Source organism: Halichoerus grypus, chromosome 5 (genome assembly GCF_964656455.1).
Source record: "Halichoerus grypus chromosome 5, mHalGry1.hap1.1, whole genome shotgun sequence".
Lineage (NCBI taxonomy): Eukaryota > Metazoa > Chordata > Mammalia > Carnivora > Phocidae > Halichoerus > Halichoerus grypus.
In genome coordinates this window covers 73362501-73389203 of record NC_135716.1, presented here as the reverse complement: position 1 = coordinate 73389203, position 26703 = coordinate 73362501, and the positions used below count along the sequence as shown (strand labels likewise).

The 26703-nt window shown below is 37.5% G+C and overlaps 1 protein-coding gene across 3 annotated transcripts in view; it reads right to left on the bottom strand.

Moving 5' to 3' along the window:
- TMEM68 (transmembrane protein 68) overlaps nucleotides 1-26678 on the bottom strand; it is a 48793-nt gene extending 22115 nt beyond the window's left edge. Inside the window, exons 1-3 of one of the 3 annotated variants that reach the window (XM_036100281.2) lie at nucleotides 26548-26678; nucleotides 19793-19845; nucleotides 18791-19184 (exon numbers count right to left, since the gene is read on the bottom strand). In XM_036100281.2, the coding sequence (XP_035956174.1) occupies nucleotides 18791-19115 (325 nt within the window). In that variant the 5' untranslated portion in view covers nucleotides 19116-19184; nucleotides 19793-19845; nucleotides 26548-26678. Of the gene's footprint in view, nucleotides 1-18790; nucleotides 19185-19792; nucleotides 19846-26512 lie in introns of all 3 variants that reach the window. The other 2 variants (XM_078072379.1, XM_036100280.2) reach the window with 2 other exon arrangements.
- Between the last annotated feature and the right edge of the window lie 25 nt (nucleotides 26679-26703).

Genomic DNA, 26703 nt, shown 5'->3' with positions numbered 1-26703 from the left:
CAGATGCTTAAAATATATTTATTAGTTTATTTACACTAAAGGATGTTTACTAAGTCAGAAACTCAGTCTTTTCTTATAGAAGTGCATGAGCCTTCCTTTTTCTCCTTCCCTTCTTGCACAAATCAGTCCTACAGCCATTAGGTGGGCCAGAGCGAAGTCTGGGGTGGAGGGGTGGCCTGGAGTGCATGCTGGAGCCAAGGCAGGGTGAGGAGGGCATCCACATGAGGTAGCCCAGAGTCAAAGTCCAAGCAGAGTTGTGAGTGCACCCCCACAGGAGGAGAGCCTAGAACACAGTGCTGGGGCCTGAGTTGGAAAGGGAGGGGACCCACGGGTGGGATCAAGCATGAGGGTTAAGAGGATAGTATGCAGACACTTCAGTGGCCTAGTATGGGGTATCAGCCCGAGTGGGGTAAGATGGTGTCTGTGAGTGGCAAAGGACGGCGGCAGTGATAAGAGGTTGGTTACATACAGGGGGGTTGGTCAAATGAGTCTACACATTAAGGATAACGTGAGCCTGGTTTTTCACTGTTGGAGAAGGTAGCTACAAAAACAGAAAAGGAGAAAACTAGAATAAACTCAAGCCATAAGAGAACCTCGCCCCTACCCTAAAAGTAAAAAAAAACAGTATGTCAGAAAGCTGAGGTTGCTCTCTCAAATAGATGAATCGACAGCTCCAATGGGAGACAAGCTCCTCTAATGAGAGACAAACCAAGGATGGGAGGAAGACGTAGGTGCCCTAAAAGTAGACAAATAGAAAATAACTGAAATGTTAACAAATTTAAAGGCCAAGTGCAGGTGACCATTGAGTGTAGAATCACCGGGAATCCCAGATACAAACAAGACTTCACACTCACCAACATTCCTCCACAGGACTCAGTGGTTGCTTACAAGAAAAAGCGGGGGCACGGCAGGGAAGAGACCCAAGAGAGCCCCTGCAAATGGTATAGAGAACAAAACCCCACTTGCTTCTCAGAAGCTTCCCTTGGAAAAGCAAAACCTGACACTGGGAGAGGTGCAGGAAACTCTCCCATCCCTTCTAAGAAAAGGGCATATACAAAAAGCATCTGATGCTGGAAAGGATAGAACTCACTCCCCCTCTCCCCTCACCCTTGCCTCACCCTACCACTCCACTCTCAGGCAGAAGTCCACCATTGCTGGGAAAGGGTAGAAGCCAAAGGATGAGGTAGAGAGTAGGCCCAGGTTCTAAAATGACATCAAGCAGAGATCTGCTACCACTTGGAGGAAGAGCAAGAGACTTGCTGCCAACCCCAAACTCCCATGTACACAAGGCAGAGTTTGCCTTCCACGGGGAAGAGGCAAAGGGACATTGAGAAAGCCTCACACCTGAGCCTCAGGCAGACAGGACCTCTGTACAATTCTGGCTAAACCAAGAAAATTAAAGAGTGGCCCCTGTCATCCCCAACCCACCACAAGCTTCACATGGAGTTTTAAGCAAAGGCAAAGAGAGACCCCCTCTGTGGCACGTATACTGGATTGAGGATGGAGAAGGAAGATGGAGAAAAACCCTCTGGCACTCCAGGCCCTATACTAATGCACAAGGTAGCAGCAGGATTTTGTAGTCTGTGCTGAACTGAAGGTACATAGAGCTAGGATAAAACCCAAACCTAGTTTAATTACAGATTAGGCTGAATTAAAGTCCACCCGACGCTAATGGCCTGACAGCAAAAGGTCAATTTTCAGTTATAAGTATTTACCTCATTCTCTACTGTTCTTTTACAAGTAAGACCCAGAATTCAATAAAAAGAAATTGTGAGACATACAAAACATCAAGAAATAAATCCATTGTCAAGAGATTGTCTAATCAAAAGAACCAGACCCAAATGTTTAAATTATCAGATAATAACTTTAAAATAACCATGGTTAATATGTTAAAGGACTTAGCAGAAAAGTGAACACATACATAATCAGATTAGAAATTTCAGCAGATGGGGCGCCTGGGTGGTGAGGTAGGTTGAGCATCCTACTCTTGGTTTTGGCTCAGGTTGTGATCTCAGGGTCGTGAAATCAAGCCCCATGTCGGGCTCTGCACTCAGAGTGGAGTCTCCTTAAGACTCTCTCGCTCTCCCTCTGCCCCTCCCCACTGCACACACACTCTCTCTAAAATAAATAGATCTTTAAAAAAAGAAAAGAAAGAAATTTCAGCAGATAGAAGGAAATTATAAAAACAATGAGTCTAATGGAAAGCCAAATACTTGAATGAGATCTAAAGATTAGTAACATATCCATGTTAATTTCCTGATTTTAATGGTTTTGTTGATGTTAAATATGAGAACATCCTTATTTGTAGGAAATATACACTAAAAGTGTATATTTAAAGAGAGGATAATGTAGGTACTTATAGTCAAATGATTTAGGAAAATAAGTTCTTTGTATAATACTTGCAATATTAATTTTTAAAAAGTCTATGAATAATGGGCGCCTGGGTGGCTCAGTTGGTTAAGCGACTGCCTTCGGCTCAGGTCATGATCCTGGAGTCCCTGGATCGAGTCCCGCATCGGGCTCCCTGCTCGGCAGGGAGTCTGCTTCTCCCTCTGACCTTCCCCCTTCTCATGTGCTCTCTCTCATTCTCTCTCAAATAAATAAATAAAATCTTTAAAAAAAAAAAGTCTATGAATAAAAGCAATAGTCATTATTGCCTTCTATGAAAAAACCATGTAAGATCTTAGAATCATAGAATCTATAAAATATAAAGAACCTTTGGGTTCCAACCTAATAGACAATATTAAAACTTAAGACTATCTCTGGTTGTTAATCAAGGCTATTCAAGGAGTCACACATCTGTGAAACATCAAGCATGTTTCACATTTGTGTGAATTTATTCACACATTGTGTGAATTTATTGAATCCACTAGTTTCTATAACATAATCTGGACCTTTCTGTGTAAGCTTGATACAGAGTAGTTTCACAGGAGTATGAGATTCTACTTGTTACCAGCAGGTTATAAAAGGGGGAAATGAACAGATAAAGGGGACTAGTGAAGAGGGTCAGGGCAGGAGACATCAATTAAGTTATGGCTTCCCTGAGGGGCGCCTGGGTGGCTCAGTCGTTAAGCGTCTGCCTTCGGCTCAGGTCATGATCCCAGGGTCCTGGGATCGAGCCCCGCATCGGGCTCCCTGCTCCACAGGAAGCCTGCTTCTCCCTCTCCCACTCCCCCTGCTTGTGTTCCCTCTCTCGCTGTCTCTCTCTGTCAAATAAATAAATAAAATCTTTAAAAAAAAAAAAAAAAAAAGTTATGGCTTCCCTGAGATAACACAATCTAGAGTAAAATTTAACAGTTAGTCATAAAATAATTCATTGAGGGCCTGCTTTGGCATACTAAATAATTCATTGATAAAAATAAAACTCTTAAGAAACTCTTGACCCAATGCAAAATAAAACATCATTTAAACTGTTATATACAAATGGGTAACTTACTAATGTTGCAAACTTTTGTTTCATTCACAAACATATAAATTATATTTTAGAAATTCCCCCCATTTTATTCATCAAAAACAAAAATGATTTATAAAATCTAACTACTACATGCAGGGGAAAAAACTGTGATGAGAAATTTGAACTAGATGTCAAGAAAACATCTCTCCTGTACTACAAGTGAAATTAAAGACTCATGCCACCCCTTATCTCTCCTTCCTGCCACATTGTTAACCCTATTCCAAGTCACTATAAGGGGAACAAGAGTTTCAGTAAGACAAGCAAATGACAAGATGAAAGGTTGGTGGAGATGGGGAGGGGGATGACCTCTGGAGGCTTCCTTCTAACATGACCTAGTTTACGTTGGCTTCCTGTCCATACTTTTTTTCTCCTCTGCCAGCTAAAGAGATTAACCTGCCTACTGCCCTTTACACTGCTATACCAACACATTTTTTAAGGCAATCCTGTGCTATTGGTGTTTGTGGGGAATATAAAAGATTTAAGTAAACTCCACCAATGCTTCAGAGGAAAATGCCCTGCATATTTTATCACAAGAGTTGGAACTTATACTCTGGGTAGCAGATGAAATGTGAGCATGGCTCTAGTCATAAGATCTGTTTTTCCTTCCCATCTCACTGCTGTCAGGTGCCACGTGGACCTCAGGCTCAGCCGGTCCCAGCAAAAAGAAAAAAGCCTACTGAACAGCCCATGAGTCAATGAAGAAATCAAAAGAGAATAAACAATACCTTGAGACAAATGAAAATGGAAATATACCATAACAAAACTTGTGGGATATAGCAAAAGTGGTTCTAAGAGGGAAGTTCACAGTGATAAACGCCTATCTCAAGAAAATAAGAAAAATCTCAAATAAACAACCTGACTACACCTCAAGAAACTATAAAAAGAACAAAGTATAGAAGGAAGGAAACAGAGTGAGAAGGGAAATAAGTGAAATAAACACTAAAAAGACAATACAAAAGATCAATGAAACCAAGACATGGGGCGCCTCGGTAGCTCAGTTGGTTAATAAACCTTTGCCTTCAACTCAGATCATATCCCAGAGTTCTGGGATTGAGCCCCACATCTGGCTCCCTGCTCAGCAGGGAGTCTGCTTCTCCCTCCGCCCCTCCCCCTGCTCATGCTCTCTCTCTCTCTCTCTCTCTCTCTCTCACTCTCTAGCTCCCTTTCAAATAAATAAATAAAAATCTAAAAAAAAAAAAAAAATCGAGATGGCTCTTTGAAAAGATAAATGAAACTGACAAACCTTTAGCTAGACTCATAAGAAAAAGAGAGTACTCAAAAAATTAAATCAGAACTCAAAGAGGGGACCTTACAACGATACCACAGAAATACAAAGGATAAGAGACTAGTATGAATAATATACGCCAAGAAACTGGACAACCTATAAGAAATGGATAAATTCAACCTTCCAAGACTGAATCTTGAAGAAACAGAAAATCTGAACACACCAATTACTAGTAAGGAGATTGAATTAGTAATCAAAAACCTCCCAACAAACAAAAGTCCAAGACTAGATAGGCTTCACCAGTGAATTCTACCAAACACTCTAAGAGGAATTAATACCAAATCTTCTCAAACTCTTCCAAAAAAGAGGAGAGAACTCTTCCAAACTCATCTTACAAGGCCAGCATTACCCTGACACCAAAACCAGACAAGGACATCACAAGAAAAGAAAATTACAGGCTAATATCCTTGATGAACATAGATGTAAAAGTCCTTAACAAAATATTAGCAAACCAAATTCAGCAATGCATTAAAAAAACCATATACCATGATCAAGTGGAATTTATTATAAGGATGTAAAAATGGTTCAACATTTGCAAATCAATCAATGTGATAGACCACATTAACAAAACGAAGAATAAAAATTATATGATCATCTCAATAGATGCAGAAAAAGCACTTGACAGAGTTCAATATCCACTTATGATAAAAACTCTCAACAAAGTGAGTATAGAGGCAACATACCTCAACATAATAAAGGCCATATATAACAAGCCCACAGTAACATCATACTGAATGGTGAAAAACTGAAAGCTTTTCCTCTAAGATCAGAAATAAGACAAGGATGCCCACTCTTACCACTTTTATTCAACATAGTACTGGAAGTCCTAGCCAGAGCAATTAGGCAAGAAAAAGAAATAAAAGGCATCCAAATTGGAAAGGAAGGAGTAAAACTGTCAGTATTTACAGATGACATGATATTCTATACAGAAAACCCTAGACACTCCATCAAAAGACTGTTATAATAAACAAATTCAGTAAAGTTGCAGAACACAAAATCAATATACAGAAATCTGTTGTGTTTCTGTACACTAATAACAAACTATCAAAAAGAGAGATTAAGAAAACAATCTCATTTATGAAAAAGAATAAAATATCTAGAATAAATTTAACCAAAAAGGTAAAAGACCTATACACTGAAAACTATTAAGATATTAATGAAAGAAACTGAAAAAGATACAAATAAATGGAATGATATTCCATGCTCATGGATTGGAAGAATTAATATTGTTAAAATGTCCATACCAGCCAAAGCAATCTACAGATTCAATGCAATCCCTATCAAAATCTCAATGGCATTTTTCACAGAAATGGAACAAGCAATTCCAAACATTTATATGAAACCATAAAAGATCCCAAAGAGCCAAAGCAATCATGAGAAAGAACAAAGCTGCAGGCACCATCTCAAACTATATTATAAAGCTACAGTAATCAAAACAGTATGGTATTGAAATAAAACCAGACACACAGATCAACAGAACAGAATAGAGAGCCCAGAAATAAACCCATACATATATGGTCAATTAATTTTTGACAAAAGAACCAAGAATAGGCAACGGGGAAAGAATAGTCTCTTCAATAAACAGTGTTGGGAAAACTGGATGGTCACATTTAAAAGAATAAAACTAGATTACTATCTTCCTCATACACAAAAATTAACTCAAAATGGATTAAAGATTTGAACGTTAAGACCTGAAACCACAGAACTCCTAGAAGACATAGGCAGTAAGCTCCCTGACATCAGATTTGGCAATGATTTTTTAAATCTGATTCCAAAATCAAAGGCAACAAAAACAAAAATATACAAATGGGACTGTATCAAACTAAAAGCTTCTGCACAGCAAAGGAAACCACCAATAAAATGAAAAGGCAACCTACTGAAAGGGAGAAGTTATTTGCAAATGATATATCTGATAAACAGTTAATGTGCAAAACACAAAGAACTCCTATAACTTCTCCCCCAACTCAAAAATAGCAAAAAAACAAACAATCCATTTAAAAAATGGACAGAGAATCTAAATAGACATTTTTCCAAAGATATACAGATGCCCAACCAGTACGTAAAAGATGTTCAACATCACTAATCATCAGGGAAATGCAAATCAAAACCACAATGAGCTATCACCTCATATCTGCTATAATAGTTATTATCAAAAAGTCAAGAAATAACTGTTGGCAAGGATATGGAGAAAAGGGAACCCCCATGCACTGCTGGTGCGAATGTAAATTAGTGCAATCACTATGGAAAACAGCATGGAGGATCCTCAGAAAGTTAAAAATAGAACTATCACACCATCCAGCAATTCCACTTCTGGGTATTTATCCAAAGCAAACAAAAACACTAACTCAAAAAGAGATCTGCATCCCCATATTCACTTTAAAGCATTATTTCCAATAGCCAAGATATAAAAACAACCTAAGTGTCCATGAATGGATGAATGGATAAAGATACAGCATATATACATACAATGGAATAATATCCACCTATAAAAAAAAAAAAGAACAGTATCTTACATCATCTGTGACATGGATGGACCTTGAGGGCATTATGCTAAGTAAAATAAGTCAGAAAGAGAAAGATAAATACTGTATGATCTCACTTATATGTGGACTTTAAAAAACAAACAAACAAACAAACAAAAAAATGAGCTCACAGATACAGAGAACAGATTGGAGGTCACCAGAGGCAGGAGATAGGGGGTGGGCAAAATGGGGTCAAAAAATATAAACTTTAGTTATAAAATAAATAAGTCATGGTGATATAATGTACAGCATGGTGACTATAGTTATACTGTATTATACATTTGAAAGTTGTTCAGAGAATAAAACTTAAAAGTCCTCATCACAAGAAAACAAAATTTTTGTCACTATGTATGATGATGTATTTTAACTACTCATTGTGGTGATCATTTCACATATATACAAATGTGAAATCACTATGTTGTACACCTGAAATATGTTAATTATATCTCAATTTTTAAAAAGGAATAAAATTATAAAGTGATACAGAAATTGTTCTTGCTATTACTATTTTTTCATGTCATAAAAGAAACACCAACTTTGGTTTATACTCCAATTCATTCAATTAAATAAAAATGTAGACATCTTTCTCCAAAAAGAACCCAAAACAAGGGGAAAAAAACACGCATTTAGAGGCCAATGGCAGAATTAGGCTCAAAGTAAAAGGAAGCCAAGAAGGAAGAAAATCTCAAGTGACTAGAGCAGAAAAGGAAAGGAAGCTCCTAAAGCCATACTGCCCCACACAGAGCAGCTGTCCCAAGAAGCCCGCCGTTCATGTGTAAGAGACAAAAGGAAAGTCCAGAATATGAAAATCTGAAACTATCTGTTTCTTTCCTTAAGTTTAACCCCATTTGATTTGCTAAGAAACAAACTTGAATAATGAAGACTTCAGTGTAAATTTTAGAGCAGGAAATTCATTTCTGAAGTAGTCTATAATGTCTTCACCCAACAGATGAAAGTTAAGTGTGGTAACTGTGATTCTAATATTAAAAGAATGAAGTACTTGGTAATATCTCAAATGGACTTAAAATATTAAAAATTGAATTTAATGATTTTTTTGAGATTATGTATACTTTTAACTTTTCTTTCTAATTACCTAGTTCTAATTCAAGTAATTGGATTTACTTTTGACTCTACAGAACAATCACTGAGGTGGTCTCGAGTTACCAAAAGAATCAATTGTCTCATCAGATAAATTTTTTGAGAAATAAGAAATACTTCTTTGAGGGATACTACACAGAATATTTCTGAGGTTCCTTCTTGCCTTCCAGAATATTAAAAAAAAATTAAATAATTGTACTTACATAATACCAAATCATCAGCTGAAAGCAGAAACATTCAGTTAATTCAATTATTGACAAAAACTATGGTTTACCACAGTGGCAATAAACATGAAGTCCAAATATTAAATGGTGTCACTCTTAAAGCAAAGATGTGATATACCACTTACTGCTCAGAAAGCATCAGATTACACTCCAGTCCAACATTTTCAAGGTCTTTTAGAGCCCAACTGCCTATCAAGTGTTATTAGTCAAATTCTTTCATGAATTATATGGACAAAAGGTGGCTCCCTAAAAATACTTTCTCATCTTTGTGCTTCCATTCACATGACTGCCTCTAAATGGAATGCTTCCTGTCCAATGTTTCCCTGTCTAGCAGAAGTAGAAACATTAGGAGCACCTGGGTGGCCCAGTTGATTGAGCGTCAGACTCTTGGTTTCGGCTTGGGTCATGATTTTAGGGTCACAGGATAGAGCCCGGTGCTGGGCTCCACACTCGGCATGGAGTCTGCTTGGGTTTCTCTCCCTCTACTCCTCCCCCCTGCTCTCTCTCTCTCTCTCTCAAATAAGTAAATCTTAAAAAAAAAAAAAAAGTAGAAACTTAAGGGCACTTTAGCTCTTCTTCCCTCAAGACTCCATATTTACCTGGTCACCAAGTCTTTACGTTTTACCTCCAAAACCTCTTAAATCTATCACTCCCTCTTCCCAATGTTAGTTTCAAAGTGCAGTCCTATCATCTCCTGCCTATAGTATACCAAATACTTAGGGGATTTCATGAACAATACAAGCTCAGGTAAAGTAATCACAATGGCAATTAATTGTCACTGTCCATCCAACCACTGTCCGGGTTGGGGGGGGGGAGCAGATTTTGAGTAGTATGGACCCTGGGCCCAGGTCACACAGTGGTGGGGCCAAGGTGTAAACCCACATTTGTCTAACTCCAAAGTCTGTGCTCTCGCCCTATACTGTAACTTGTACTACAGATATGCCCATACTAAGCTACATCTGTGATTTGCAAATGCTGGTTGCAATCTATTAGTGAGTTATGAAATCACTTTAGTGAGTTATGAGCATTTTTCTTTTTAAATAAGAAAGTAGAATAGAAAATAAAACATCACTGTAGAAAGTACATATACTTTTCATGAAATAGTGTGTATATATATATATATATATATGTGTGTGTGTGTGTGTATACTTGATAGCAAAATGCATTTCTTACTAAAAATAATAGTAAAAAATGTGATGGCGTAAAAATATCTTGAAAATGCTAGGGACTCTGGGCGCCTGGGTAGCTCAGTCGGTTAAGCGTCTGCCTTCGGCTCAGGTCATGATCCCAGGGTGCTGGGATCGAGTCCCACATCAGGCTCCCTGCTCTGCGGGGAACCTGCTTCTCCCTCTCCCACTCCCCCTGCTTGTGTTCCCTCTCTTGCTGTATCTCTCTCTGTCAAATAAATAAATAAAATCTTAAAAAAAAAAAAAAGGAAAATGCTAGGGACTCTGAACATAGGTATGTTAAGTTGAACTTAATAATGATCAAGATACAGACAATGTATTTTGGTGCCATCCAAATTATTGGAGAGAGATGCTCTTTGGGGTGCCCGGGTAGCTCAGTTCGTTAAGCGTTCAACTCTTGATTTCGGCTCAGCTCATGATCTCAGGGTCATGAGATGGAGCCCTGGATCGGGCTCCGTGCTCAGCAGGGAGTCTGCTTGAGATTCTCTCCCTTTCTCTCTCCTACTGCCCCCCCCCGCTTGCATGTGCTCTTGCTCTCTCTCTAAAATAAACAAATCTTAAAAAAAAAGATGCTCTACAATTATGATAGCTAACATTTATTAAACATTTAGTATGTAATAGAAATTATGCTAAATACTACTTTATATGAAATTTCACTGAATCCTTAGGAAAATGAGGTTCAAAAACATTAAGTATCTTGTTTGAGGACAAAGGTTACTTACATAGTTTTAAGTGGTCCCCCCAAGATATTTATCAATTACAAAATAAAAGATAGCAACTTTATGGTGGAGAAACCCAGAGACACCTCCTTAGCCACATAATCAAAGTTAGTATCACCAGTAATAAGACATATCAACATCATGAACCTCTGATATAATGCACTGAGAAGGACACATCATCATTTTTGTGGTATTCTTGTCAAATATGCATAAATATGCATAACTTCAGTCTCATTATGAAAAACATCAGATCTAAATTGAGAGTCTACAAAATAATTGAGCAGTCCTCTTCAAAACTGTGAAGGATATGAAAGACACACACAACAAAGCAAAACAAAACAAAACACCTAACTAAATAACCATCATAGATTGGAGGAGACATGACAACTAAATGTAGCATGGGACTCTGGTATAAGGACACTGGTGAGAAAAGTTGGTAAGAGTTGAGTAAGACCTGTAGCTTAGTTAATGGTATTGTACCATTATTAAGTCAATAACTGTAGAAATGGTTATGTAAGATGTTAACATTAGGGGAAGCTGGGTGAAAAATATGCAGGAAAAAATATATTTTTGCAACTTCTCTGTAATTCTAAATTTTTTAGAAAAAATCATAATGGTTGCAAAAGGCAGGGAGGAGAAAGGAGAGGGGGAAGTGGGAAAAGGAGTTAGGTAACTTGTCAAGGCCAGCAGCCAGTAGTTGGGGAGAACCCGGTTTTAAGCTCAGGCAGTCCCTCACTCAATAAAAGACAAGAGAAGAGGTTAAAGGAAATGCTTTTCCAACTGAAGTAGAGAGGGGATGTCTCTTAATACCTCAATTTAATTAATAGACTTCGCTACATACTGTTTAATTTATAGGACTCTTCTAGTGAATAAAATGTATCCATTTCTTTATGAAATAATAATAAAATATAAAGTAAAAGAAAGTTAAGTTTGTGCTATTATGGCCCATTTTAAAAAACTCTAACTCGGGGCACCTAGGTGGCTCAGTCGTTAAGCGTCTGCCTTCAGCTCAGGTCATGATCCCGGGGTCCTGGGATTGAGTCCCACATTGGGCTCCCTGCTCAGCGGGAAGCCTGCTTCACCCTCTCCCACTCCCTCTGCTTGTGTTCCCTCTCTTGCTGTCTCTCTCTCTGTCAAATAAATAAAATCTTTAAAAATAAATAAATAAAAGTCTAACTCATATAACATAAATAATAAACCATAAACCAGCCTACTTAATCAAACCATCGTATTTTTCAAAAATTTTGTATTGCCAATGAATTTAACCAGTTATGACGGCATTAGGTAAGCATACATATTTTCAGACAATGAAGTAAATTTCCCTTGTAAAACAAAATAAAACAAGATAAAACAAACAACTAAGGGGCATCTGGGTGGCTCAGTCAGTTAGGTTCAGGTCATGATCTCAGTGTCCTGGGATCGAGCCCTACATCAGGCTCTCTGCTCAGTGTGGAGTCTGCTTCTCCTTCTCCCTCTGCCTCTCGCCCCTGTTCATGCTCTCTCTCTCTCTCACTCAAATAAATAAATAAAATCTTTAAAACAAAAAACAACTAAAAGCCCCAAAATGAAATATTCCTTACTTCCCTAAGGTGAAAGTTACAGTCCTCACCTTTACAGTTGTGCTAAAATATATAGCTTTTACTTTTCTCAAAAACATCCAGATATCTTACTGAGGACTCTTCCTGATCCTATTAATTTTCAGGGGAAATATTAAATATTAAAAGTCCAGCTTTTAAAAATATTCACATTTTCTAGGAAAAATTTTTTTTTGAAAAATAAGTCAAAATTTTAATAGTTTAAAAGCTAACTTGGGGGTAGGGATTTCATCGACCTACCACCAAGCAAACTGCCTAGAAATGTAGGTATTTAAGAAACATCAAATTAATATTTTTTGATTTACTACAGGCATTATATTATGCAGCAAATAAGAATCAGGAATTTTTTGAAAAATGACAACATTAAATTATGTACAGTATGACATAAAATACAACTTCAAAACAGAAAACACTGGATAGATTCTTATACAAAGATACTTATAGTGAACAAATTATAAGTGATGGTTCAACAGATAACTGACTAAATTCATTAAGATTTACAGAGTTTCATGTAGTCATTAGAAGTCACTAAGGCTTAGTGACATGAAAAATACTAGTTGGCAGCACATATAAAAAATTATAAACACACCACAATATTAACAAAATGCAATTGCAATAGTAAATTTTAGGTGACCATCGTTTTCCTTATGTTTTTTTGCCACTTTTTTTTTTTACAATGAACATTTTTATTAGTTAAAAAATTCCTTTGAAGATTCTTTTAAAAAGCATGAATTAAAACTGATTTGATACCAATACAAAATCCAAATATGCACACAAATGCCTTTTATATATGTCACTAAACAACAGGGCAAAGAAAATCATTTTTTCCAGTTTTATTGAGAAACAATTGGTATGTATCACTGTGTAAGTTGAAGGCAAACAGTATCATGGTTTGAATTACATATATTGTGAAATGATTATTACCACAGTAGGTTCAGCTAACATTCATCATCTCATATAGATAAGAATAAAGAAAAAAATTTTTTCTCCTTGTGATCAGAACTCTTAGGATTTACTCTTAAAAACTTTACTATATATTGTACAGCACTGTTAGCTATAGTCACGTTGTACATTATATCCCTAGAACTTATTTATCTAATAACTGGAAATTTGTACCTTTGACCACCCTCCTCCAATCCCCCTTCTCCAACGTCTGCCTCTGATAACCGTAAGTCTGACCTCTTTTCCAATGAGTTTGGGTTTTTTCTTTTTTAGATGCCACATATAAGTGAAATGATACAGTATTTGTCTTTTTCTGACTTATCTCACTTAGCATAATGCCTTCAAGGTCCATCCATGTTGTTATAAATGGCAGGATTTCCTCATTTTTTTAATGGCTGAATAAGGAAAAATCACTTTTAAAAGAGTATCACTTATCCTAATAAAATATAATGTCAAGTTACCATAAAAAAATTAAAACAGACTAAGAACTATATATTTTACTTCCTCTCAGCCATAAATGCATATTTAAAAATACCTCGGAAAGCTCAATACTACACTCTCCACAGAAAATCAACAAAGAAACAAGAGCTTTGAATGACACACTGGACCAGATGGACCTCATAGATATTTACAGAACATTCCACCCTAAAACAACAGAATACTCATTCTTCTCGAGCGCACATGGAACTTTCTCCAGAATAGACCATATACTGGGTCACAAATCAGGTCTCAACCGATACCAAAAGACTGAGGTTATTCCCTGCATATTCTCAGACCATAATGCTTTAAAACTGGAACTCAATCACAAGAAAAAACTTGGCAGAAATTCAAACACTTGGAAGCTAAAGACCACTCTGCTCAAGAATGTTTGGGTCAACCAGGAAATCAAAGAACTTAAACAATTCATGGCAACCAATGAGAATGAAAACACATTGGTCCAAAACCTATGGGATACTGCAAAGGCAATCCTAAGGGGGAAATACATAGCCATCCAAGCCTCACTCAAAAAAATAGAAAAATCCTGAATTTACCAACTAACTCTACACCTTAAAGAACTAGAGAAAAAGCAACAAACGATGCCTAAGCCACGCATTAAAAGAAAAATAGTTAAGATTAGAGCAGAGATCAATGAATTGGAAACCAGAAACACAGTAGATCAGATCAACGAAACTAGAAGTTGGTTCTTTGAAAGAATTAATAAGATCGATAAACCACTGGCCAGACTTATCCAAAAGAAAAGAGAAAGGACCCAAATTAATAAAATTATGAATGAAAGGGGAGAGATCATGACTAACAGCAAGGAAATAGAAACAATTATTAGAAATTATTATCAACAACTATATGCCAATAAACTGAGCAATCTGGATGAAATGGAGGCCTTCCTGGAAACCTATAAGCTGCCAAGACTGAAACAGGAAGAAATTGACAACCTGAATAGGCCAATAACCAGTAACGAGATTGAAGCAGTGATCAAAAACCTCCAAAAAACAAGAGTCCAGGGCCTGATGGATTCCCTGGGGAATTCTACCAAACTTTCAAAGAAGAAATAATACCTATTCTACTGAAGCTGTTTCAAAAAATAGAAACAGAAGGAAAGCTTCCAGACTCATTCTATGAGGCCAGCATTACCTTAATACCCAAACCAGGCAAAGACCCCATCAAAAAGAATTTCAGACCGATATCCCTGATGAATATGGATTCCAAAATCCTCAACAAAATCCTAGCTAATAGGATCCAACAATACATTAAAAGGATCATCCACCACAACCAAGTGGGATTTATCCCCAGGATGCAAGGGTGGTTCAACATTCGCAAATCAATCAATGTGATAGAACACATTAATAAGAGGAGAGAGAAGAACCCATGGTCCTCTCAATTGATGCAGAAAAAGCATTTGACAAAATACAGCATCCTTTCCTGATTAAAACTCTTCAGAGTGTAGGGATAGAGGGAATATTCCTCAAGTTCATAAAATCCATCTATGAAAAACCCACAGCGAATATCATCCTCAATGGGGAAAAGCTGAGAGCCTTTCCCTTAAGATCAGGAACACGTCAAGGATGCCCACTCTCGCCACTATTGTTCAACATAGTACTAGAAGTCCTAGCAACAGCAATCAGACAACAAAAAGAAATAAAAGGTATTCAGATTGGCAAAGAAGAAGTAAAACTCTCTCTTTTCGCAGATGACATGATACTTTATGTGGAAAACCCAAAAGACTCCACCCCCAAATTACTAGAACTCATACAGCAATTCAGTAATGTGGCAGGATATAAAATCAATGCACAGAAATCAGTTGCTTTCTTATACACTAACAATGCAACCGTAGAAAGAGAAATTAGAGAAACAATTCCATTTACTATAGCACCAAAAACCATAAGATACCTCAGAATAAACCTAACCAAAGAGGTAAAGGATCTATACTCTAGGAACTATAGAACACTCATGAAAGAAATTGAAGAAGACACAAAAAGATGGAAAAAACATTCCATGCTCATGGATTGGAAGAATAAACACTGTTAAAATGTCTATGCTACCCAAAGCAATCTACACCTTCAATGCCATCCCGATCAAAAGTCCAATGACATTTTTCAAAGTGCTGGAACAAACAATCCTAAAATTTGTATGGAATCAGAAAAGACCCCGAATCGCCAAGGAAATGTTGAAAAAGAAAAACAAAGCTGGGGGCATCACGTTGCCCAATTTCAAGCTATATTACAAAGCAGTGATCACCAAGACAGCATGGTACTGGCACAAAAACAGACATATAGACCAATGGAACAGAATAGAGAGCCCAGATATGGACCCTCAACTCTATGGTCAAATAATCTTCGACAAAGCAGGAAAAAATATGCAACGGAAAAAAGACAGTCTCTTCAATAAATGGTGCTGGGAAAATTGGACAGCCACATGCAGAAGAATAAAACTCGACCATTCTCTAACACCATACACAAAGATAAACTCAAAATGGATGAAAGACCTCAATGTGAGACAGGAATCCATCAAAATCCTAGAGGAGAACATAGGCAGTAACCTCTTTGACATCGGCCACAGCAACTTCTTTCAAGATACATCTCCAAAGGCTAGTGAAACAAAAGCAAAAATGAACTTTTGGGACTTCATCAAGATAAAAAGCTTTTGCACAGCAAAGGAAACAGTCAACAAAACAAAGAGGCAACCCACAGAACGGAAGAAGATATTTGCAAATGACACTACAGATAAAGGGCTGGTATCCAAAATCTATAAAGAACTTCTCAACTCAACACCCAAAAAACAAATAATCCAGTCAAAAAATGGGCAGAAGATATGAACAGACACTTCTCCGAAGAAGACATACAAATAGCTAACAGACACATGAAAAAATGTTCATCATCATTAGCCATCAGGGAAATTCAAATCAAACCACATTGAGATACCACCTTACACCAGTTAGAATGGCAAAAATTGACAAGGCAAGAAACAACAAATGTTGGAGAGGTTGTGGAGAAAGGAGAACCCTCTTACACTGTTGATGGGAATGCAAGTTGGTACAGCCACTCTGGAAAACAAAAAATTAAAAATAGAGCTACCCTATGACCCAGCAATTGCACTACTGGGTATTTACCCCAAAGACACAGATGTAGTGAAAAGAAGGGCCATATGCACCCCAATGTGCATAGCAGCAATGTCCGCAATAGCCAAACTGTGGAAAGAGCCGAGATGCCCTTCAACAGATGAATGGATAAAGAAGATGTGGTCCATATATACAATGGAATATTACTCAGCTGTCAGAAAGGATGAATACCCAACTTTTACATCAAGATAGATGGGACTGGAGGAGATCATGCTAAGTGAAATAAATCAAGCAGAGAAAGTCCATTATCATATGGTTTCACTTATTTGTGGAACGTAAGGAATAGCATGGAGGACATTAGGAGAATGAAGGGAAAAATGAAGGAGGGAAAATCGGAGGGAAAGATGAACTATGAGAGACTATGGACTCTGAGAAACAAACTGAGGGTTTTGGGGGGGGGATGGGTTAGTCCAGTGATGGGTATTAAGGAGGGCACGTATTGCATGGAGCACTGGGTGTTATATGAAAACAATGAATCATGGATCATTACATCAAAAACTAATGATGTATTGTATGGTGACTAACATAACATAATAAAATAAAATTTAAAAAATAAAAAGGTATAAAAAAAATACCTCGGAAAGATAAAAACACCTCAAAATTATATTCTACTACAAAATAAGCTTAGTGCTTGAAGTTATTTAAGTTAAATCATGTTTCCTGAAATCGAAATAAACTCAAATTCCTTATGATATACATTATCCTGAAATATAGGGGATATATATTTGGGAGGGGGATATATATTCCCAACAAGTATTGGAAACAATGCCACTTAAGTTGTGTGTGACCGTATTAAAGACAATAAACCAACAGCAGCCTACAAAGATGCAGTCTCTGCACATGTACACGTGTGATATGCTGAAGTATCATCTTGTCTCATGTAAAACAACCATAAAAGGGTATGAGAGTTGTAATGACTGGCGAGAGCATTAGTATTAATGAGTAATATTCAGAATTCAATACATCAAAGGCATATGGCTCCTGTTTGCAAACCTGCTGAATACCACTACTTTTGACCCTGAATTCCCAACCTGGGACAAACTGACCACACAGCACAGATCACGAGGACAGGCTCTGGAGCTGAGATTGTATCCTGTCTACTTCCTAGCTTCTAGTGTGTCTTGGGCAAATAACAATCTCTCTGTTCCTCAACTTCCTCACAGGAAATCTGTAAAATGAGATAAGATGTAGAATCTATTCTAAGTTTTAGAAGAATGTATGTTAAACATCCGACAGTGTGTGGCATAAGAAGTGCTAAAAAAAGACTTTATAAGACTGCATGTAGTATTAAAATGATGACACACTGGCCTAATAAGCATGTCACTGGGTGATCTTTGCTAATAGCAGCCTTGTACTCCCGTGGTATATATCTATTTCAAAATCTGTACTTCTGCATCTTTCTGTGAAATGACTTTGATGCCCAAAATGAAACAGAAAGTACAACTTTGTTACACACCTACTGAATTCTATTTTTTTATAGTTCTAATGCAAAAATGACCAACAGATAAGATAAATATTGGTAGAGAAAGACACCAAGTCCTTGATAATAGGCCACAAGGGGGTAATTTTCATGTTATCCAAAGAACCACACCAATCATTAAATGTAGAACAACACAATCTCTCAAATGATAAAGAAAAGGATAAATACCCTAGAGAGAAACTTGTTGCTATCTCATTTATTCAAGAGACATGACCTCTGAAATGAATCAAACAGGAAATGGGTAAATTATGGTATACAAATTATATTTAATATTACTAGTTAATATTCATTTTTTTAAAAATACACTACACAAAAATAAGTCAAACTTATTTTGAACAAAATGCAATTAAATAGTAAATAATTAAAGTGGATTTCTACAGATTTCTATACAGTTTTAATTAGTTTCTTAGTCTTTCAGATGTCTTACATATAAACTTTAATATTTTAGGTTATAGTAAGAGCTTACACTGTTGTATGGTTCTTTGTTTAATGGAAATTAATGTGTTTGGAAAAACTCATTTTAAGAAAGACATATACATGCAAAGAGATAAAAAGAAATAGTAAATATCCCTTATATTTTTCAGTATTGATCAATAAAATGGGATGATGATACAGTTTCAGTGCCACACACATGAACAGCCACACACAGACAGCAAAATCATCTTGCTTACCATGCCAAACTGCTGCATGTCCATCCCAGAGAGTTGCCACCGTCTTCCTTGCACCATCCCATAAATTATGAGAGTAGGCTTCTTTTAATACATTCTTCCTCTTATAAATGTGTAAGAAAATAATAGTAAGATAGAGAAGAAAGATAGTAAAGTAAGGAAGTATTAAAAGTATTAGTGGTGTAAAAACCCACAAGAGATAGTTTGCAAAATTCAAATAGTCCTCCAACTGCTCCACACCAAACCATTCTTCAAGTATGTGAATCAGACAAGTCATATAGGGCATAGAATCCTGTCCTGTACCACAGGTTTGATTTTTGTCTATCATTTTTCTTTAGGTGAAAATGACAAATTCAGTCTCTTTCTTCATTGTCATGGTAGGTCTTTAATTTGGCCACTACAAGGGAAAAATAATCCAGTGTTATTCTCTTCACAGCCGAAAAGTTAAATGTTTTAGTCTACATAAATACTACATAGAATCATTTCTTAATACCAAAAATGAGTAGATTGTTAATGGTTAACTTTGTTGCAGACTTCAATGTGAAAATTATAAGGTTTCATTTGCATGCTCACAAAGCATGTCAGGGTTAGCTTTTGAAGTAACTCACAAGCTATAATTGAGAGAGAAAAATAAACCTGATGAAGAATGAAATTTCAGATTGATCTTAATAATTTGACTTACATCTTAAGTGGATCATACTAAGTTTCTATCTTAAACTAGGTTATGTTGAGATAACTGTTCTTCACAAAGGAAAGCATCAATATGTGATTCAATAAAAGTAATCCAATTCTTTAGGAAATGATGACCTACATTTTTGGCTACTGTCTTTTACAAGCAGGTTCACAAAAAATTCTCTGTTCTTTTAACATTATGCAATAATAAAAATTTATCCCTGCCATTTTTACCTTATAGTCACTAAAATTTCTCTTAAATGTTCAATGACTAAAACTATAGCCGTATAATTATTTCATGTCACTTAGCTCTAAACCAGTCACTTAACTTACCAGAAATTAGGTAAATATCTTGTCCCAAGCTTCAGTGTATGTGTTCTGGAAAACTGAGGATACAAATGGAAGAAAAATATTAATACCTAGAGTTAAAGTGTCCATAAAATAAATAGCAAGAGACATTCACAAATGTGTGACAAATATTATAGCCCCACACTAGTGTATCACAGTTAAAAATTATACTCATGTTACCAGTGCTTTAATGAGGACAGCTCTACACACCATTTATTTCCATTACATAAAAACCCACCTGAGACTTTTTTTAAAATTCAGAGCTATAAAAACCTTTGCTTCTTTGGAGAAAAAGTATGAAGGTAAAATGTGTAACTGACCATGTCTCTTCTTAGTAACTTTGCCAGATAATAAGCTGATGTCAAATATGGATATTCAATGAGATAATTACATTAGGTCTTAACGATCATGTTGTCCTACACAAGATTTCCTTCTTTCATTCCTATCTTCCCTGGTTCTGATTCTATTCTTAGAGATATTTTGTCATTACTCCATGCTACATAATCTTTATGAAAATCATCTCAAACCCTTTATAGCTAAGACAGGAAATGAGTAAATAAAGAAAGGGATGGAGAGGGAGGGAGAGACAGATATACAAGAGCAGTTATATGTTGTCTTTATGCCAAGATTGTCTTGCTGACTGACTTATTAACAGGGCATACACTTTGACTTAGTCCTCCAGGGATGGAAGACTTAGTCTAATTTAATTTCCTTGTAACCAACAGCATTTACTTGTGAGAAATGTAGGCCTGCTATGGTAACAGAAGGTAAACACAACACACATTAAGCCCACAATTTGGGCTTTATTTTTTTTTTTCCTGAAGTATAGTTGACACACAATTTTTGTTTCAGGTACATAACATAGTGATTTGACAACTTTATATGTTATGCTGTGCTCACCACAACTGTAGCTACCATCTGTCACCACACAATGATGTGCGCTTTAATTACATCATATTCTCATCAATCCATCTAAAGACTTGAACCCTTAATGTATCAGGGTTTGAAAATTTAGAAGGCAACATAAACATAGTGAAACTTACTACTTTTAAAATGAGAGCTTCCCCCACTGGGAGGGCTGGAATCACAAAAATGGAAAGTAAGTGATGTGGAGAAATTAGAACCTCATGCATTGCTGGTGGGAATGTAAAATGTGCAACACTGTGGAAATCCATTTGGCGGTTTCTCAAAAAGCTAAACATAGAGTTACCTTATGACCCAACAATTCTACTCCTAGATACGTATCCCAGAAAACTGAAAACATGCATTCACACAGAAATTCGTATATGAATGTTGATAGCAAAACTACACCTAAGGGCCCAAAAGTGAAAACAACACAAATGTCCATCAACTGATGAACGGATCAATAAAATATGCTCCACCCCTACAAAAGAATATTATTCAGCCATAAAAAGGAAAGAGGTAATGGTTCATGCTACAATAGGCATGAACCTTGAAAACATACTAGATTTAAAAAGCCAAACATTAAAGGCCACGTTCTGTATGATTCCATTTATATGAAATACCCAGAACAGGCTAATCAATAAAGACAGAAAGGTAAGTGGCTGCCAGGGGCTGGGGGAGGGGGCAATAAGAAGTGACCGCTAATGGAAACAGAGGTGTCTTTTGGGAATAATGAAAAGGTTCCAGAATTAGATAGTAATGATGGTTGTGCAACCTTGGGAATACCCTAAAAACCATGAAGTTGTACATTTTAAAACGGTCAATGTTACGGTGAATTTTTCAACAGAAAAAGAGATTTTAAATATTGCTAATAAATTAAAATTTATGACAGTCTCTCAAATATGTTAAAAGTAGCTGTTCCTAGGCCTAAAAACCAATCATTTTGATGATCTGACCCTTACTGCTTAATACAATTGCCCTAATAATCTGGTCTCATTTCTGATTTTAACAGGACCATAACATGTTGTGATTTTAAAACCTTCTTTAGTACTTCCCCCCAACTCAAATTGGTAATAGAACCATACTTCTTATCCTCAATTACACTCTGACTTACCAAACACAGTACAGACACCGATCAGCAAAGAGGGACATCTTCATAAGTAGTCCCTGAACAGTGGCCCAGTGCTGCATGCAAGGACCTCCTCCAGAATGGTCAACCTCGATTTTGATTTAAACCCTTCCACAACAGAAAACTGAAAAGGTGTCCGATTCCATCTTTAAAACCATCCATCAAACTACTAAAAAGATCTTCCACATATTTATCTCACTGTAACTTTTCCCTACTGCACCTAGTTCTATACCATAGAACCTTTTCCATTAGACAAACTCTTAAGTTTTAACAAAGCTATGATGAGCTGCAAAATCCCATTTTCTGGTCAGAATCCTTAATTCTTTCAACCACTCCTCAGACCCTAGTTTCATAACCTTTCAGCACTCAGGTCACTCCCCATGACTGACTCTAGTGGTCTGATATTGAGAGGAGCATGTACAGTAACCCACCTGTACCTCGACTTGCTAAGATCTGTAAAATTGGGATATAATAGTACATATACTACATTAGATGATGATAGGTGCTATGGAGAAAAATATACAGCAGGGTAAGAGGAAAATGGAGGTCTCTAGCAGGCCAGAGGGTAGGAGGGGGGTTGCTATGTTATATATAGTAGCCTGGGAAGGACTCTCTGAAAGGTACATTTGAGCAGAGAACTGAGGAAGTGAGGAAGCAAACTATGTGGGTATTTGGAAGAGAACTCTGGCCAAAATAAAAGTAAATACAAACGATGTGTACTTGGTGTGGTCTGAGGAGCAGCAAGGAAGCAGGCTGAGGAAGAATGATAGGGAGAGCAGTCAAAAATGGGCAGAGGGGTAGCACTGTAGAACTTTGTAGGCTTGCTTTTATCTTAAGTGAGATGAAGAAGGCACCAGAAGACTGAGACTGCCTAACTTGGGTTTTAAATGACAGCTATGTTGAGAATACACTGCACAGGAAACAAATAGGAAGTTCAGGCAATAATTGAAATAAGTGATGAAAGTGGCTTGGACAACGGTGACAGAGTGAAGGTCTGTAAGAGATGATCAATTTCTAGATATACTGTGAAGATAAGGCCAACAGGAATTGCTGATGAATGTATACAGAACGTAAGTGAGAGAGAGAAGTCTGGGATGACTACACGGTTTTTTGGCAAGGTGGGTTTGTATTCCAGGAGACTCTGCCACTTACCGTGTGACCTAGGAAAGTTACTTACCAAGTCAGCCACAGTCTCTCCATCTGTAAAGTGGGGATATTAACAGTACCTGTCTAGTAAGACTGTTGTGAAGAATATATGTTTAAAAAAAAAAAAAGCTTAGAGGAATACCTTCCACTATATAAGCACCAGGTGAGTATTGCTGGCATCATCATTATTAGCTTGCTTGTGCAAAGATGGAGTTACAGGAAGAACAGGTTTGAGAGTGTGATAGAGATCAGGAATTCAGTTTTGAATGTATTAATATTCTAGTAGACATCCAAGTGAAGACCTTAAATAGGCAGCTGGTCATAGAGATTAGCAGGAAGATCAGGTTTAGAGAAATATATCTGGGAATTGGCAACATATAGATTGTATGAAAACCATGAAAGTAAAAAAGATCCTTCTAAGGAGGAAGTATAGAATAAAAAAGAGTCCCCAGGACTGAGCCTTGGGGCACTCAACATTTTAGAAGTTGGGAAAACAATGAGGAACCAGCATTCCCCTTCCAGGAGTGGCACCTTGAATGTCAAAGTAACAAAGTGTTCAAGAAGAAAGGAGTATTCAGCGGTTTCAAATGATGTGGAGAGGTCTAAGAAATGATTATGGATCATTGGGTTTTACAACACAGAGACATTGACAAACCCTGATAATTAAGAACTATTTTGATACAGTGGGGATGAAAGTCAGGTAGAGTAAATTCATGAAAAAGTAAGAGAAAATGAATTGGAAACAGAAAATATGGACAGCTCTTCAGAAGAATGCTGATGCAAAAACGAACAGTGAAAGAGGTGAGTATCTAGGGAGGAATGTGGGCCAAGTTTGTTGTTGTTTTAAGATGAAAGAAAACATAGCAGTCTTTAATACCAATGGTAATGCGTCAGTGGGAGAGTAAGAAACAGATGATGCAGGAGAGGAATAATTGTTGGGACCAGTCCTTAACTAGGCCAGAGGGGACAGAATACAGGGTATTGGGCATGGCTCAGACAAGTCTTAAATCATTGGGTTATTAATTCATTTACTCAACATGTTTACTAAGCAAATAATTTGCGCTTGACACTATTCTAAACACTGGGGGACACACTGGTAAACAAAATCAGATGAGAAAACATATGTAAAGCACTTACAATAATATGACTGGCACATAGTAGGCACCTAACAAGTACCACCTAAATAAAGATAGACCTTAACTATGTTCATTCAAATCTTTGACAAAAGATGTGGACCAAGACAGTGCCCTAAAACCTGCCACTCAAGAACTATGGGAAGAGTCTGAATAACAAGCTTTTGAGTTGATAAAATACTTTTGATAATATGAGAGCATGGCTTTAGAATTCAATGAATGCAACCTCTTAATTTTGCAGAAACCAGCTAAAAAGAGAGAGCCAAGTTGACTTGCCCAAAGTTACTAAATTAATTCAGTGAAGAACCAAGGGCCAAAATTAAAACCCGATTCTCCTACTTCCTACCCTGGTTTTCATTACACTTTTCTTTAACATCTCCCTCCCTCCCTCTCTCTCTCTTACAGAAAGGCTGAAAATGTTAAGATTCCAATCTCTGTCTTCCCTCTACTTCTGCCTAGCCCTTCTCCCCCTCCAATTTAACACAGACTATATTTGACTCCATACCCATTTATTTTAATCCAATTAAAAAATATAATTGTTAAAAGATGTTTTGGGGGAGATACAATATTTTAATTACCAAAATTCCAGGTCATTTCCTAACAAAAAAAAAAAAAAAATCTACAATTAAACATAGTCCTGTGCATCACATATAAAGAAAATATCACCATGTTGATATTGATGGTGAGGAACATTTACTGTAATTGACTTTATACATTTTTAAAATAAAAGTATTTCAAAAACTAATAAATCAGAATAGAGGATCTTTTGTTTTCTAGAAAACCTTAAGGAAATAAATCTATTTTTAAACACCTATTATCATGACTTTTAGCACCATGGATGGCAGCAGATCCATTTCTTACTTTTAGTATATAAGGCACATTGAAGATACATTGAAAATGCCAATTAAATTAAGTACTCACTGAAATAAAATTAATTTTCCCTTTTCCTTTCTGCATTTTTAATAATTGTTTAACAGGGGTTTAGGACTCAGTTCTAGTGAATGAGCATTCCACTTCAAACTAAAAGTAGTTTATCTAATATAAATTAATCTATTTGGCAAACCTAATCATTTTATCTTTAAAACAATACCTTTTAGATTCAAGCTTCAAACTCTAGGTTCTATTATGAACTACCTTTCAAGGTTTTGTGTTTTGCTTTTTTTTTAAACCCCAGAATGTCCTTCGACTTCTAGCTAAAATCTTCCACTCTGGTAATTACTATTCTACCTTTTTTTCTTAACCTATCCTCATCCCCCAAATGTGGCACATCTATACCGGTGTATCTGTAACTGTGCAGCACTCTTACCTCCTTGAGTCACTAAAGTGAGCCTATCTCCGACATCAAAGTAAGACAGAAGTAAGGTTGTGGAAATAAACATTTCATTTGAAAATTAACCTTCTATTTCCATCCAATAGTAAATGCGACCAAAATATTAGGGACTGTCTTAAATATCCGGATTTTACCCTCAGTTGTTATACATTCTAAAGAAATAATGCCATTTTGGCATTAATAGCACAACCAAGTCCTGATATGCTCCAACCACCTTCAAGTTGGAACTTGCTTCTCTGAGGAAGCTGCCTGGACAGTCTCAACGACTACCACACACCAAATACGAACTGCCTTTTTCAAATTTAGCAGTGGTGTTCCAGTTTTCGGCATCCTGGTTAAGCGCACATGCATTTTTCTCACGCAGCAGCAGCTTGAGGACAGACAGAGACCTGTTCTACAGGCTTCAAACCCAGGGACCAATGCAGTGTCTGCCGCGCACAAAGCAGGTACCCACTAAAACTATTAATAGCATATGAGAGGTCTGATATACACAGTTTCATTTAGTCCTTCCAGCAGCCCTAGGAAGCAGGGACTATGCATCATTCCTATTTTACAGATGACCACAAGGAGGCTCAGAAGGGTTAAGTCGCTTGCCCAGATCACACAGGTAGCAAAGGAGCATCGAACCCGGATTCCAAGCCCGACTTGTCGGGAAGCCTTCTTAACCACTTATTCCTGCGGCCTCCCGAGTACAGGAGGCTCGATTCGGATCCTGGAAAGAAAGGTCACCGGGCAAGCCCAGAGGCCTCTGCCGAGGTTCTGACACCTCGCCCCGCCGCCCAAGTTGAGACGAAACGAGGTTTTTGAGCGCGAAGGGGGATGCGCGGCGGAGTGAATGGGCTCGTTGTGACCCAGGCAGGATCACCCCTCCCCGCCACTCCGATGCCCGAGCTTACACCGAGTGCGGCGGGAAGCCCAGTCCGCCCGCCCCCGCCGGGGACTCCGGGGCTGCCCCACTGAGACTAGACGTGCGGCCTTGGCCGCTCTGAGCCGCGCGCGACTGATGCGGAGCCGCGCGCCCGGCGGGGAGGAGCGCGAGGTGGCCAAGATGAGGACAGACACACCTCGGGCGGGAGGGGCAGAAGCGACTCGCCCTCACCCTCGAGCAGCGGCGGGAGCTCTTCGGTGGCTCAGCGACCGAGGGAAGAAGAGAAAATTTCAGCAGCCGGTTTCCACCCCCGAGCAACCTGGGAAGAAAAAGACAAACAGCGGCTGTAGCCCGGACGGCGTTGAATGTGACACCTCCCATCGCCCT